General features: G+C 44.1%; 1 protein-coding gene across 4 annotated transcripts in view; it reads left to right on the forward strand.

Moving 5' to 3' along the window:
• Nucleotides 1-16676, forward strand: part of CPNE4 (copine 4) — a 426330-nt gene that overhangs the window by 381543 nt on the left and 28111 nt on the right. For all 4 annotated transcript variants that reach the window (XM_029070548.2, XM_039912979.1, XM_029070547.2 and 1 more), the window contains 3 exons: nucleotides 3847-3945; nucleotides 13978-14064; nucleotides 16230-16289. In XM_029070548.2, the coding sequence (XP_028926381.1) occupies nucleotides 3847-3945; nucleotides 13978-14064; nucleotides 16230-16289 (246 nt within the window). The remainder of the gene's footprint in view (nucleotides 1-3846; nucleotides 3946-13977; nucleotides 14065-16229; nucleotides 16290-16676) is intronic.

Below are 16676 nucleotides of genomic sequence, written 5' to 3' on the forward strand. Positions count from 1 at the left end.
AATTATTTCCATTGGCCATTTTGTCCATCAAAAGATAAAGCACCATCTGGTTCCTCCAAGCTACAGCTAGAAGGCTTCTGGAATGGAACAAATAAACGCTTGTTTCATGCTTTTCTGACCTTGTTCAAAATCATTTGACTCTGATTGTCTCTCATAAAACTCAGCTGGGGACGTCGATTCAAGAGGCAGACTGGATTAACCGGACGTTTTGGTTTTGCTAAAAATATCAAGGACTGCCTACCAAATATTCAGGATAATTCCAACTCCGCCAGGACGTATAGTTAGGACAACCCAGAGTCATACCTGGAGTTTTAACTATCCATTGCAGAAAATCACGGTGGGTGGTGGTTTGACTGAAAAGGTATGACTGCCCACTAGGACACCTACTTCAACATTGCGTATAGGGATAATACCACTCTGTTAAAACTTTTTAAGGCCCCTCGGTCCTAAAAAAAGAGTGGTGAGTGGCTACAGGACAGCCTATAACGAATCATTTAACATCTGTTTTTGTTTTCTGGGTGCTATGAGCTAAACAAAGTATGGTGATACACAGTAGTTGTATGCTATACACTGAACAAAATAAGCAAGAGAAACACCCCCTGCTCAAAAGGTGCTTGGACTCTAACGGGGAAACTCACCCAAGAGAGTCTGCAGAGTAATTCAAATGAGAATGCCCAATGGAATAAATATATGAATTATTGAATAAATCATTATTGAATTGAATAAGTATATATGAATAAGCATAAGTGCTGAGGATGGGTATAAATAGGTACGTAGCGCTGAAGATGATTGATGGGTTTGGATGACTTGGGAAGCTGGGAATTAATCAGGGACAGCAGTTTGGAGGAGGAGGTGGACTTTGAAGTTGGGGAGAGCTGAGGGAGTGGAGGCGGAAGAGTCAAGAGCAAGGTGTTAGAAGTTTGGCTTGGGAGGAATGGAGAGAGCAGATAGGAGAGGAGCAGATGAAGGGACCAGATAGGTAAGGTGGAGTGAGTCGGCGGAGGGCCTAGAAGCCAAGGGTGAAGAGTTTTTGCTTGCTGTGGAGGGACACGGGGAGCTAGTGGAGGGTTTCGAGGAGCAGGAAGCTATGTGTCAAATGACATTTCAGGAAGATGCTCTGTGCGGTAGGGTCCAGGGAAGCAGCTTAGCCTAGTGACCACAGCCCGGATTTGGGAGTCAGAGGTCGTGGGTTCTAATCCCGGTTCTGCCACTTGTCTTCTGTGTGACCTTGGACAAGTCACTTAACTTCTCTGGGCCTCACCTACCTCATCTGTAAAATGGGGATTGAGACTGTGAGCCCCATGTGGCACAGAGACTGCCTCCAACCTGATTTGCTTATATCCGCCCCAGCACTTAGTCCAGTATCTGGCACATAGTAAGTGCTTAACAAATGCCGCTATTATTATTATTAATATGGATTGGAGAAGGGGGAGGCTGGAGGCACGGAAACTAGCGAGAAGGCTGATACCATGATCTAGCCGTGATATGACCAGAGCCTTTTAACAACATCTAAACAGGAGATGTTGTATAGGAAGAGTTTTCAGGGATATTTATCCTCAGAGCAAATTTGGGCAGATGAAAGGAACGGACTCAGGTAACCTGGCACCTGCTCTTATATTTACCCTCTTGAGAAGTTTAACTTCACAGTCCATAGACAAAGGCAAAACTGTCTATGCACAAAAAACCCCAAAGCCACTTGAGAATTCCAGTGCCTCACATTTATTCCATGTCTCCTCAGATAATTGAACCACCTCCACCCCACTGTTCTCTGTGGAAAAAGAAATAAATCAAACTGCTCACAAAGGAGCTTGTCTCTGCCAGTCTAGCCTGAACTGTCATACACCAGCCACAAGTCTGCAAAAAAGCAAACCATTTTTTCTTGTTTGTCTCTGAGTGTTTCCTTCCTTTGGGATCCCTCTGCAGAAAGGTTAAAACATTCTGCAGTTGCTAAGGTGAAGAATGCTAAAATGTTCATAATCAAGGCCTGCTGCCTAATCAGTAGCGGGTCCCCAGGAAACAGGTGTAGAAATGTGCATGGACGGTTGGTACACACTATTTCTAGGTGATTCTGCTTGAATGTCAGTTTCCCTCTTCTGGATCAAGGAGGACTTACCCTTTGGAAGAGTATGGCATGTGAAAGGTCCTGAGCGTATCTAGGAGCGAGCAAAAGCTCTCTTAGTATAGAAAAGAGCATCAGTGAACCTGATGCAGAATTTGTTTCATTTGGAAGATTATTGTTTTTAGCCTTGAGGATTTCACTTCTCCCCAGTACTTTTCTCCCACTGATATTCTCCATTATGGGCCAAGGATGGTTGATTAGAACTCCTTGAGACTCTGCAAAGCTCTCAAGACAGAAAACCCCACCATGTATCTGCCTGCCAAGCCACAGATGGAAGCAGAGATTAGATGTCCTTTGGAAAGGAAAGTTGATGTTTCAGTTTGCTAGGCAAAAGTGTCATTATGATCTGAAAGGACTCTTGATTGAGACTGTGCTCTTGAATAGCCTTTGAATAAATCCCGACAGAATGAATTGGCAAGAACAATAGTGTGTGGAGTCTGAAGCTGGAGAGTAAGTATGGATATCAGAAACCTGATCAGAATGATGTAAACCCCAAAACTTTCTCCCATCTAATCTCTTCTCCAAATTTCAATCTCCTCTCTTCAACTTGAAGATTGTTCTGGGAAGGTGGGAGAGCCAGTGGATCCAGAAACAGCAGCAAATCAGTTCAGAGTGATCTGCATTTCGGTTCTCACTCAGGCACATTAACTGATTTTTCCAAATGGCCGAATCATTGTTGTGTTTCAACGTCCACTGTGAAGGTTTGGGATGATCCACTGATGATCCCAAATGGGAAAGTTCTTTTCCCTCACACATGAACCCCTGTTGAGATGTCTAGTTTGCCTAGATTGTCTCACAAAAATGCACCAGGCGTGGAACCACAGTCCATTTTATCGTAAGGATGAGGTATTTACTTTCTCGGTTGCTAGTAATATGGGATTGTAGAAAATTTTCTCTGGATTTCCTCTTAAATTTGAAGAAATAGGTCTTTATTGACCATTCCTCCCTCTTGGGTCTTTATGTCCTCAGTGCCTTTCAGCAAGCTAAGTTAATATTGCCTCTGTTCTCCTTTTGGGAAACCTATCTCCACTAGATCAAATTCAGACTGGTCCCCTAGGGCGAGTTGTAGGCTCACACTGATGTTTAGGAAGGATCGGACTGCTTCTTGAGACCATGAATCCCTGGACCCAGGGTATGAGTGTCTCCATCCTAGGCGCCTTTACTGGTCTGATTGCAGGTGGTTTCATTGCTAAAGGGGTTAACTGTGTTCCTGGATAGTATTTTAAAGAGAGATGGCCACCTTGTGTTGTTGGCAGTGTTTGGGGCAGGTATTAAAATGCCAGCTATAACCATTATCACTTGATTCACTGAACAGTCTCACTGTGTGCCTTTAATGCTAGCAAAGAGCTATCACTGGCTCCATCCTCATCGGACTTAGAGATGAAGCTCCAGGGGATGAAAGCAATCTGCACCCTTATTCGTACCCTTAATAACCAAGCAGAGTCGGTGGTTATAGGATCCACGGACTCACGTTATTCCATTTACCCCGTCCGTAAAGCCGGGCACTCATACCACTAGCAATCCTGAGCCTATCCAACCTTCCACCTGATCTGGGTTGACATCCTGTAATGTTATTTCATTCCGGGTCTGACACAACTTGTCGACTGCTCCTTGAATTGGTTTCAGCGAACGACAGTTCACAGAGTAAATGTGTCACAGCATGCTTTGCAATTACTTTGGTGTTGACTGCCTCTGAATTAAAAAAAAAAAAATTTCCTCTCTTGTAGTGCATAGTTTGGGATTGGGACTCCAATGGCAAACATGACTTCATTGGAGAATTTACCTCGACTTTTAAAGAAATGAGAGGAGCGATGGAAGGGAGACAGGTAAGCACAAACAGTTTCAGAAACAGTTCTCTTTTGTCCGTGGTTTAAAGTAAGTGTTGATTCCCGGATTGGGATTTAAAAGTATTGCTCCCGTAGAGCTGTTGGATCAGGATGATTTTATAAAAACAGCCTTCCTGGTCCGGTTGGACAATAATAGTAATAACAATAATAGTATGTGTTAAATACTTACTATATGGCAGCCACAATATTAATCACTGGGGTAGATATAAGATAATCAGGTCAGCCAGTCCCTGGCCCACATGGGTTTCACAGCCTAAGGGTGAGAAGGAACAGATAGTGAATTCACATTTTACATAAGAGGAAACTGAGGCACAGAGATGTTAAGTGACTTACCCATGGTCACGCAGCGGGCAGGTGGCAGAGCCGGGATTAGACCCCAGGTCCCTCGTCTCCCACAGGAACACTGAGAGAAACCTGAAGATATTAATGGCCGGTGTCAACTCAACAGGGCATGGTAGGTATTGTTTCCCTCAGGGAAGTCCCTTGTTTCTCCCCTAGCTGTTTTGAGTGGATTTCACAAGTTTTCCTCTGCCCTTGACTTCAGCCCCTGTCCCCTCTTCCCGGCCCGGCACTGGATCCCCTTCACTCCCTCTCCCATTGATCCCATTCACTCTCCAGCATGGGGCCTTTCCTAGTTCTCTCCCTCCAAAGATGGAAATCGGGCCTCGACTTCATCAAAATCGAAAGCTTTGAAAGCTGGATCCAATATTAAGTTTCTTTCTCAGGTAAAAGCTTAAGCCTTTCAGCATCTGAAAAGGCTGTCCCCTGGGGCAGTATCACAGAGCAGGCCATTAATTGCAGAAGACACCATCTTATTGGGTGTGCAAAGTAAACAAGGCTCCAGACAAACAGTCAGAAGGAAAGAAAGCTGGAGGTTGACATTGTGTTCCCCTAAAACAGTCTTTTTGAGAGTCTGGTTGGTAAAATCAGACCCTAAGTAAGGGACCAGGTTAGACTTTCTGGATCTCAGGTCGTCCAGAAGCCTAGATAAGAGAAGCACCTTAGGGGGTCAGAGGACCTGGGTTCTAATTCCAGCTCTAACACTTGCCTGTTGAGTGACCTTGGGCAAGTCACTTAACTTCTCTGTGTCTCCGTTTCCTCATCTGTAAAATGAGGGGTTAAATACCACAAGATGAGTATTGCAGAGGGAGAGCTCTAGTTGTGAGAGTTGACAATTAACCCATTAGATCAGGATCAAAGATCAGTCAAACAGAAAACTGATTACTGCCATTGCGATTTCTGGTATAATTAAGCCTATAATTAGACTGTGTTTACCCTGTTCCCCCAGCACACTAACATTGATGGGAGGGAGCCTGCAGAGGGAGGTTTTTGAGGAAGGAAGGGGAGAGAGGCACAAGCGTCCTGCTTCCCGGGCCCTAGTTCTGCTCCTTCTTACCCTGGGACCCGACATCCTGAAAGCGGCCTAACCTGTTTGAGGAGATGGACTTACCCTGTCATCTCTCCAGTTGTTTCTGTCAAGATGTAGCTGGAGTAATCAAGCGAGGCTAACCCTCTAAGGATACGAGGTCTCGTTAGGGTCACGGTAGTCCATATTTTGCTATGAACACATCCAAACCTCTTTACTCCAGAAAGCCGACTGTTCAGGCTCGCTGACAGTTCCCACGAGACCTCTTGTGGCTTATAATTTACAGGGCACTGTAAGAAACATATCAGAAAGTTGAGAGTCCTTCTCCCAAGCGTTTGCAGTCCATCACTGGGACACGTGGTACCCCGGACACCTCTTCAACTGCAGGAAGGCAAGAAGAAGAAAGCAGGTAGGGGTAGGGAGAGTGAGAAGGAAAAAAACCCCAGTAGGTAAGATACAAGTTATTTCATTCCCAGAACACTATAGGGACAGTTGGAAAACAATTACCGTTCAACCGAAAGCACCAAACTAGGCTACATTGTGCTAATAAATTAATGAAGGTTGTTAGTAAACTTTGTATTTGCAAACATTTGCACAAAATGTTGCCTTTGCTTATTTCGAAAGAAAAAGAAGCAGAAAATGACCAAATCGGTACCCACGTACATAGCTAAATTTTAGTTTTCGGTTCCTAAGAGGATATTGAAAATAATAGCTTGTCAAAATCCACAGTTAAGAATCACAGAAATCCCTGTCACCATTTCTGTAGCTGACCAGAATATAAAGATTCTCCCCAAACCCTGCTCTACATAGATTTTTTTTTTAGAATGCATCTCGTTGCATCCTTTGAGTAGCCGGATAAATTTTTTATCCATCGAAAAGCCCTACAAGCTTTCTGGGAATTTAAATAGTGGGGAAGATTTATTGATTTCCCTTTATGCTATTTAATTTTAACGCTTGGATTTGATGATGCATTCGATTTATAAAAAGATCTCTTTCCTAAATGGTGACAGTGGAGGCTGACATTGACGTCATTGGAATTTCTCAAAGGGTTTCCTCATCCCACAGAGGGTAGCTGGTCTCTCCGTTCAGAGGCGAGAAGGCGAGCACTGTCACTTTTCATCTCACAATTATGTTTGAGCTGCTGATCTTCCCACCAGTGCCTTTCATGCATGCTAATGTCTCACAACCCAACCGAGACGTCCATTCAGAGCAGGAGAAAAGTAGAGTTGGTGTGGGACTTTACGTGCTACACCGGCTATAATCGTACACATTAAATAATCTTTCTTTTGAAGGACAAACAGAAGTATTGTCTCTGAGTCACAGTTTTTCTCTCCAGGCGGTAGAGAGAAGACTATCTGTGAAGGATCTTGAATTACCAGGGACGAAAGAAGTGTACAGAAAGGCAAAAAGAGGATGTGAGGATTGGGGTTTTCTGTTCGCTCATTCATTCAATCGTATTTATTGAGCACTTACTGTGTGCAGAGCACTGTACTAAGTGCTTGGAAAGTACAATTCAGCAACAGGAAGAGACAATCCCTGCCCCACAACGGGCTCACAGTGTAGAAGGGGGAGACAGACAACAAAACAAGTAGACGGGCATCAATACCATCAAAATAGATACATAGAATCACAGATATATGCACATCATTAATAAAATAAAAAGAGTAATAAATATGTACACAAGTACACAAGTGCTGTGGGGAGGGGACCCTTGTCAGCTGTGTGACTCTGGGCAAGTCACTTCACTTCTCTGTGCCTCAGTTCCCTCATCTGTAAAATGGGGATGAAGACTGTCAGCCTCACGTGGGACAACCTCATTCCCCCGTATCTACCCCAGCGCTCAGAACAGTGCTCTGCACGTAGTAAGCGCTTAACAAATACCAACATCATTATTAGTATAGAGCAGAGGGAGGGAGTCGGGGCGATGGGGAGGGGAGGAGGAGCAGAGGGAAAGGGAGGGCTCAGTCTGGGAAGGCTTCCTGGAGGAGGTGAGCTCTCAGTAGGACTTTAAGAGGGAAAGAGAGTCTGTTGCTCTTCAGTCTTGGAAAAGCCACTTGTCCTCTCCGAACCACTGTCTTTCCCAACTACAACACAATGGGAATAAAAACATAGATTCACCTCAAAATTTTCTCTTAAGGAATAGTTCAAATATGATTAAAGAGCCTTGTACAAAGTGGAAATGGCATAGACCTGTATCTATTGGACGCTTACTATATGCAGAGCACTGTATTAAGCACTTGGGAGAGTACACTATAGCAATAAAGAGAATTATTCCCTGACTCCAGTGGGCTTAGAGACTAGCTGAGGCTAAGGCTCGCGTTGCCACTAGGCTGAAAGCTCTTTAGAGAAGGGATCAGATCTGTTTGCTCTGTTGTACTCTCCCAAGCACTCTGCAAACATGAAGGTGCTCATCGATACTGTGGGTTGATTAATAGATTCTGTCAGTTGAGAAACGCAATTGCAAAAGATACCACATCCTAGAAGAGAACCAGGAGGAAAATGAATTCTTTACTTTAGTGAGTTGGGAGTAGCTTCCTCTTTGTAGGTTTAGTTCAGAGCATTTCACTTTTCCTTCCCCTGCCTAAAACCTGGGCATCTGGGTTTGAGCCCTTAGATCCTCTGTGCAACCTGAGAAAGAGGGAATAACCCCAAATGGGGAAAGTTGTTTTTTGCTCCTCCGGCCTGATCCTAGAATTTTGTGGAGACAGGACCGTCTTCAGCTCTTCTAATGCAGTCCAGGTTGAGGGCAGGTAACGTGTCTGCTAATTCTGTTGTATTGTACTCTACCACTTCTAAAAATTCAGAATTTCCCCAAAAGCAAGCACAGATGTGATTATAAGAGTGGGGTTTTTTTGTTATTTTTAGCACCATCCTTATCCTCAAATTGCAGTGTAAAAAATTGTGTCCAAAAACTCTCTGGGAACTATGTACTCGGAAATAAGTTACCTCTGATCATTTCACCTCCAGTTTCGTGCCCTAGGAGTGGGCAGAGGCTCACACCAGGAGAGGAAATTCCTGAGAGAGCCAGATTAAAAGAGAGCAGAACCCAGCACAGAAGGTTTCCAGGGAAGGAAAAAAAAGGGCAAAAATAATTTTATTTTGCTTTCCCTCCTGTGTGTTTCTGATTCTTTCTCCGTCACTCCCTCTCCTTTTCTTTCTCCTTGTCTTTTTAGGTCTTCTTATCTCAGAGGTGATTTCTGCTAGTACTGCAGAAAATTAGTACAAAATTAATACAAAAATGCAAAATCCCCTCAATTCTCAAAATTTGGACTTACACTTTTTTCCTCCAGATACAAATCATGTAAAGCATTTTAACACCCCCAAAATGCAGTACATTTCTGCCCGAGTGTCTCATGTGAAGGTATCATCTCTTCTGTTGCCTCCTCAAGTGTCCTCCTTGTCCTGATGGCTGAAAACAAAAATAAAAGCGCAGTAAGATATTAGTTAAAGGAAGGAGGACTTTCAGGGACAGATAAGTGACAGAAAGCCAGAAATGTGGAGAAAGAAGAGGTTAACTGCCTCTCTGTTCTACAATATCAGATTTTAGGGAGTCGTCTTGAATCCAGAGTTGTCTTGGTTTGGGAGCCCCAGAGTATTCCAACTTCCAACTGTGAATGCTCTGGCCAGATGGGGCCCAATATTCTGTCAGATATATTCCTTCCTGTCACTCTCAGACAGCAACTGTCAAAATGAAACAAATCAGTCTCTTCCATGAATGATTATTTTCCCTAACAGAAGCAGGAATTATTAATTCATTAATAATTGCATTATTTATGTTTGTCTGGGCCACACAAATTGAGGCTGATCACAATTATTGAAAATGATAAATGATTTGGCATATCAAATACTAGGAATTGTTGTTTCCCATTATTATTTAATCCCTGAGTGGCTCGTTTTTAAAAAACCTCAGAAGAAGATTGAAGAAAGACTCTTGGATTATTGGCAATGCTATGGAAACCAGTAGTGATGAGGTTTGAGATTCTGTGAGGCTGATATAGCTGCATTTGCCCTGGGAAAGTTTGGGAAGAAGACTTGCTTAGAAAACCCTTTCCTTCCAGAGTTCCTTAAAAACTAACCATAGGATGAGTGCAGAAAATCTGCAGAACTTCCTTGAAGTCACTTATACTAAGATGACTGCCCTATATTGAGACAAAATGGAAATATGTTGATATCCTACAGACTTCCACCTCCTCTCAGCCATTTGGGGTTTGTTGTTTTATGTTTTTGTTAATCCAGTAGTTGCTCTTTGAGGAGCACTGAGAAACAAGATTGGAAATGGCCCTTTGCCTTTTTATAAAGAAAATTAGGAAAAGAGGTAAAATTGTGAATATGTGTACATTTATGGGTGATACCAGTATGGGGAGAAGGGATGAGGTTGTTGACACTGAAATTTAGGAAGAGAATTCCCATCTAACTTCTCAAATCAATGAAATGTTCCCTTAAGAACAGACTAAAATTTAGTAAGAACAAATTGAAGTTAGGGTGCTCATCGGTGATTTATCACAGATCTTTAGTGAGGAATCACATTTTGGAAAAAAACTGTGAGGTAGAAAGCTAATGCTTCAACAATGCAATGTTGTCACTGGAAAAATCAACATGGCATCCGTACAGGCGAATGGGAGTATGATGTCCAAGATGCAGGCAGTTATTCATCTGCTACTTTATTCATTTTTTAAAACTTTTATTAAAGTTCTGCATCCCAGTTTTGGTTTTCAAATACCAACAAGTATGTGGAAATACTGTCGAGGATCTAGAAAGATTAGCTGAAACTTCAAAAAGGATGAAAACATGGCTCTTTTGGAAAGAGGAAAGGAATTAGAATGATTTAATCAAGAGAAAACTTAATTGAAAAAAAGAAACACTAACTACGCTCAAGTTGATGGATACAAGGAAGGAAGTGACAACTGTTCTCCACAGAACACAGAGCTGGAAGACGTGTTCTTATGATTAGAGCTTTTTCCCCCAGTTATCAGATTCTAGCTGCAAACCTCTGATCCCTCCTCCCTTTCACCTCTCATCCTTTGCCCCAAGCATCTGGAAGTATTTAATATGTGCTCCCAAGTAGCCACCGGAAATGGCTACCAAATTGTCTTTTGATCAGAATGGTTGCAAGGCTGAAACTGAGCTGCACAGCTGATTTCCTCAGTATCTCACTGAAATTTACATGTTATCTGTTTGGAGCCTGGACCTTAACCCCCTCGCTGATAAATCAATCAGTCACATTTATCGAGCATCTACCGGGAGCAGACCACTGGCCTAAGCACTTGGGAGAGTTTAGTGGAATTCGAATGCATAATCCCTGCACTCAGGATTTTACAGTCTAGAGGGGAAGAAACTTAAATTGCAGATAGGAGGAACTAATGGAGTAACGTACCTAAGTGCTCAGGGGGTTGGGAGTACTTAAGCGGTTAGGTGACATAGAAGGGCTGAAATAGCTGGAAAATTAAAAATAAGGTGGTTAGATATTAATCTGGGAAGACTGCTGGGAAGAAATATGATTTCATTCATTCATATTTATTGAGCGCTTACGGTGTGTACAGCCCTTTACTAAGCGCTTGGAAAGTATAATTTGGCAACCGATAGACACAATCCCTACACAACAGCAGGCTCACATTCTAGAAGGGCTTTGAAGGTAGGGAGAGCTGAGGACTGCCAGATATGAAGGAGGGAGATGCAGCAGATTGGAGGGTGTGAGCAAGAGGTTGGTGGTTGGAGAGATGGAAACAAGGCACAGTGAGCAAGCTGTCTTGAGAAGAATGAAGAGTACAAGCTGGGGTATATTGGGAGACGAGAGTGGATAAATAAGAGATAGTTGATTGAGTGTTTTAAAAGCCACTGGTCAGGAGTTTCTGCTTGATGCAGAGAGGAATAGACAACCGTCGGAGGTTTTTGAGGAGTGGGGAGATTGGTGCACAGTGGGGTTTTAGAAAAATAATCTGGTCAGTCGAGTTAAGTGTGAACTAGGGAAGAGAGAAACTGGAGGTGGGGTGATCAGGGAGAAGGCTGATCTCTTGAAGTCCTTCCCCTCTGTAATATGAATTGAAAAGGTGCTATCTGCCAAGGAGATACCTTTTTTGACCCGGGACAGTTACGTGTTTAACCTTACAGCAGCATGATTCGAGCACCCATTTCCCACTCAGCCATCAGCCTGTCAAGTGACCGTGAGCAAAACACTTAACTTCTCTGAATCTTGGTGCCACATCGGTAAAATGGTGCGATATGTTATATAAATTTCATTTATGTATTTTTTTCAACTTACATTACCGTACCTTTGTTTATCTTTCTTTCTCTTGTTGTTTCTTTCTCTCCCACTATTTATGAATGGCTTGGGTCTGTCAGTCTCCCTGGTTAGACTGTAAGTTCTTTGAGGGCAGAGGTCATGTCACTTATTCAATCGCACTCCTGCCGTGTGTTCAATTCAGTGCTCAGCACACAATAGGTGCTCAATAGATATTCTTGAAAGGTTGATTCATGAGGGTAATAATCCTGTTCCTACTTCCCGGGAATGTTATCTGGAAGTGGTGTGAGTTCTTAGTACGGTGGTGTCAGTCGAGCAATCATATTCCTTGAGCGCTTACTGTGTGCAGGATACTGTACTAAGCATTTGGGAGAATGCGCGGAAGAGTTGGTAGACACATTCCCTGCCCAGATGGTTCCTAAATTCAAGGACTTAGTTCAAAGGCAAAATTATATTTTCTGGGGTCTTGAGTTTCACCTTTTTGCAAAACATGACTTCTCCTCTTTGAATTGTTTGGTGCCCATTCGTAGCACCATCTCAACATTTTGATCAGTACGAAAGGGGATATTTCCCATATATCCAACCTTCATCCCATTCTTTTGCTTCTTCCTCTCCCTTAGATTGAGAGCCCCATGCGGGATCGGGACCTGATGATCTTGTATCCACCCCAGTGGATACATACAATGCTCGCCATATAGAAAGCACTTAACAAATGCCACAATTATAATTATTATCATTATTTTATTGTAGCTGTAGAGAAGCACCTTTTCTGGTTTTTTGGATGTGTTCATATTTTACTGTCAGAATAATCTCACAGTATTTTGCTTGTTGTGTGGCTGAGGCTGTCGATTATTTAGGACTATGGGTTGGAACACACTTTCTCAACACAAGGCTAAAATCCTAAAGAGTGAATCAGGGAGTTGAGTAAGGGTGGTCCTGGGGAGTCTGGATCTCCTCTTCTGGCCCATTGCATCCTCTCACTTTTTGACCACTATCACCATGCTTTCCTTGACTCTCCATTCTACCCACGAGCCTTCTCATCCCTTGAGTCACTTTATCCTCAAGCAGTTTATCTTTTGTCCCTTCACTTCCCTTTGTGTCTCCAAGTTTATCCTGGGTTGCAGATGTCCCCCCTTCTACAACCCAGCATGTTCGCTTCACTCCTCTAACACCAACCTACGCAATGTACCTCAGTCTCGTCTATCTCACCATCAGTCCCTCACCCACGTCCCGCTCTGGCCTGGAACTCCCTCCTCCTCCATATCTGACAGACCATTACTCTCCCCACCTTCAGAGCCTTATAAAATATCACATCTCCTCCAAGAGACCTTCCCTGAGTCAGCCCTCATTTTCTCTACTCCTTCTCCCTGGCATTTGGATTTGCCCTTTATTCACCCCACCTTCAGCCTCACAGCACTTACGTATACATATCCATAATTTATTTTAATGTCTGTCTCCCCTCCGGACTGTAAACTCTTCGTGGGCAGGGAATGTGTCTACCAACTCCCAAGTGCTTAGTAGTGTGCTCTGCACACAGTAAATGCTATTGATTGATTCTTATTCTGCAGTCAGTGCCTGCTTAGCCCTGCTCATGTTCTGGGGCCCCGCTGCCCTCCCTACCTGCAGAGTGACTGAGAATCATTAAGAAATACTGTTCAGCCTCCAATGTGACCCTGATCATCACATGTCCATAATCAAAAGAGTTCTGACAGGACTGTTTGGGGGTTTCATGTAAACTAATACTGAGGAGTCAGAAACTTTCTTAAAACTTCATTCTTCAACTTTTGCTTGGTCTCATTTTATTTTCAGCCAGGTTCAATCTGGAACATCAGGTTCTGCCATTATTGATGAGTCTGCCTCCATAGCAGATTCTCTCTCTCTCTCTCTCTCTCTCTCTGTCTCTGTCTCTGTCTCTCTCTCTCACAAACACACACATAAATGCATATAATAATAATAATGGCATTTAAGTGCTTACTATGTGCCAAGCACTGTTCTAAGCACTTGGGGGGTACAAGGTAATCAGGTCGTCCCACATGGGGCTCACAGTCTTAATCCACATTTTACACATGAGGGAACTGAGGCACAGAGAAGTGGAGTGACTTGCCCAAAGTCACACAGCTGATTAGTGACAGAGCTGGAATTAGAACTCATGACCTCTGCCTCCCAAGCCCATGCTCTTTCTACAGAGCCACACTGCTTTATATACACACAGACTCCTACCCCCAACCCACCCTATTGCCATGGCCATTTTTTCACCATGAAGCCAGGAAACAGACTGGACTGCCCGATCACTTTTCTGGCTTTCACTTTTTAGCCCATTTGTTGGGCTTCTTATTAGTAGCCAAGGGAGGTGCAGTCTTAATGAATGGTTCCATTTCTTTTAATTCTGTGACTGGTGTTGTTACAGGTACAGTGGGAGTGCATAAACCCCAAATACAAAGCAAAGAAGAAGAATTACAAGAACTCGGGCATGGTCATTCTGAACCTGTGCAAGGTATGGCAATGAGCCTTTCGAAGCACCTGTTAGGTCTTCCTCCTGTCTCCTGTACTCTGTTAACATCTCGGGGAGAGGGGCAGAAAGGAGGCAGTAAGAGAGCCCAAGGATGGGACGGTGGGGTGGGATCAAGATGATCCCTTCGGTGGGGTGGGTCATAGAAATTGCCCTCAGCCCCTCACCTTAGTGAGCCCGGACAGTCCAGTGAGTAGCAGAGCCTAAGGGACCCAAAGCTCTTGGGAACTGTTGCCTGCAGTGATTTGTTAAAAGGGGGAGAGAGCTTGTGGATCTACTGCATGGGCATGTAGTCCTTTAAAAAAAAAAATTATATTTAGCCCTTACTGTGTCCCAGGCACTCTACTAAGCACTGGGGTAGGTACAAACTTGGACCCAGTCCGTGTCCCACATGGGGCTCACGGTTTTAGTCCCCCTTTTACGGATGAGGTAACTGAGGCCCAGAGGAGTGAAATGACTTGCTCAGTGCCACACAGCAGACAAGTGGGGTAGCTGGGATTAGAACCCAGATCCTCTGACTCCCAGGCTGGTGCCCTTTCCACTGGGCCATGCTGCTTCTCTATTTCTCCCACCCTGAGCCTTGTACCCTCTAGGGATTACCCGGGGCAGGATTTAGTGAGATGGGTCCTACCTGGATGCAGACTTTTTCTGTATACTGCATCCCTCCTCACTGAAAATTTATCATGAAGCCATAGGAATAAAATAAGATAAACTAGGAGGGAAGTCTTCCTTGAAGGAGCTTCCTTTCTGCTGGGTTCTGCCAATAACCACAAGCCTGAAACCCTACTTTAGCCCTCATCAGGGCCCCTTCATCCATCTCACTCCCGTCCTGATTTGACCAGAGGGCTAGGCCCACTGGGGACGTGACTGTGTTTTGCCAGGATTGGTGACTCTGAGCTGCTGAGCCAACTTACCCAAAAAGTGAAGCTCTCTGGTGTCGTGGGGAACTCTGGATGTAAGGACAAGCTCAGGGGTGTTGAGGAGGGACCTTGACTCCACGCCTAGATTCCTAAACTGGGGCAGCATTGGGGGGCAGTTTCCAAGAATGGGGATCTTCCTGCTCCCTAAGGCTATGGCCCTGAGAGTCAACTGAGTTGGGGTGAAACCTGATTCCTACCATCCATACAATGGGAGCCCCAGGTTGGTGGAGATGCGGACAGAGGAGGTAAAACTCCTGACTGCTGGCAGATTTAAGAATGCCTTCTGCAGCATCTTCCCTCAGCAGCACTAATCCAGCCCCCTGCCGACTAAACAGTGGTCGGGGAGGGGAAGGAGTAGAGAGGGAATTTATAAAGAAAGCGTATACGACAGTCCCTGCCCCCAAAATGCTCACAGTCTCATGGGAGAGACAGGACACGGCCCCCGAAAAGGGGCTAGGCACAAAGTGACGCAAACACAGCCACAAGCCCAGGTGTCAGAAACGTGACAGCTTTCACGTAGCGAACTGCACTTCTGCAGGGTTGTGCGCAGGAAGGGGAAGTGGCAGAGAGATAAAAGGTATGAAGGGTAGGAAGGGGATGCGGGGGAAGAGAGGTGCTGGAGTGTCGTGGGGAAAATGTTGGGTTGCAGAGTTGTGCCAGGCACTTAAATTCTCAGCATAGCTCTGAAGGGAAGTGGATATGAACGTCCCAAGGCAGATGTTGAAGGAGGATGTGGTGCTGTACCCTGGAGATGCTTCTTTTTTTCTAGATACTTCCGAAACAGGGGTAAGGAACATATAGTTGTGTTTTCTTTTAATTTTACCACCAGGTGATGCTATAGTGGAAATATGCTGAGAATGGAGAGTACTGAAGATTAGGGACAGAAGTGATGGTTGTGGAAGGGATCCCGGACCAGTTCTAGGGCAAAACACTCAGAAGGAAAGCTATGTGTTTTCAATTGTTCCAGACCAACCTCTGCCCGATAGTTTTTGCTGCTCCTGTAAGCTTGCTGTGGGTGAGGAATGTGTCTGTTTATTGTTTATTTGGTACAATACTCTGCTCAATACATAGATACATACGATTGAACGAGTGAAATGAAAGGAAAATAGCAGAGTCCATTTCCCTCTACAGATCCCTCCTGCGCTCAATCTCCGGTATTTAGCAGCTTGTCCCCAAAACTAAGAGGAAATCGAATGCTATTACTTATTTGAATTTCTAACTCCTTTTCAGATCCACAAGATGCATTCCTTCTTGGATTACATCATGGGTGGATGCCAAATACAGTTTACAGTAAGTCATTTTCTAATGTACTCTACTGGTGTATTGGGAGTAGAGAGGGGAAAGGTCTAAAAATCAAGCCCACTCTTTTCCCTTAGTAATGTGCTATCCTTTTATATGGAATTTATTTTAGAGCAGTGCATTATCAACAGAATTCACAGTTCTCGTTGATAACATTTACACACTCTGATCCTGGAACTAGAAACTATCCCTTCCTCCCTCTTGCTAAGCTGGAGGAGGGAGCGACCCCAACCCTTTCCAGTCTGTGCTTTATGAAAGGATTGGCTGCGTGTGTGGGCAGGGAATATGTCTGTTTATTGTTGTAGTGGACTCTCCCAAGCGCTTAGAACAGTGCTCTTCATACAATAAGCATTCAGTAAAGACAATTGACTGGGTTAA

The sequence above is a fragment of the Ornithorhynchus anatinus genome, chromosome 8, assembly GCF_004115215.2.
Source record: "Ornithorhynchus anatinus isolate Pmale09 chromosome 8, mOrnAna1.pri.v4, whole genome shotgun sequence".
Taxonomy (NCBI): Eukaryota; Metazoa; Chordata; class Mammalia; order Monotremata; family Ornithorhynchidae; genus Ornithorhynchus; species Ornithorhynchus anatinus.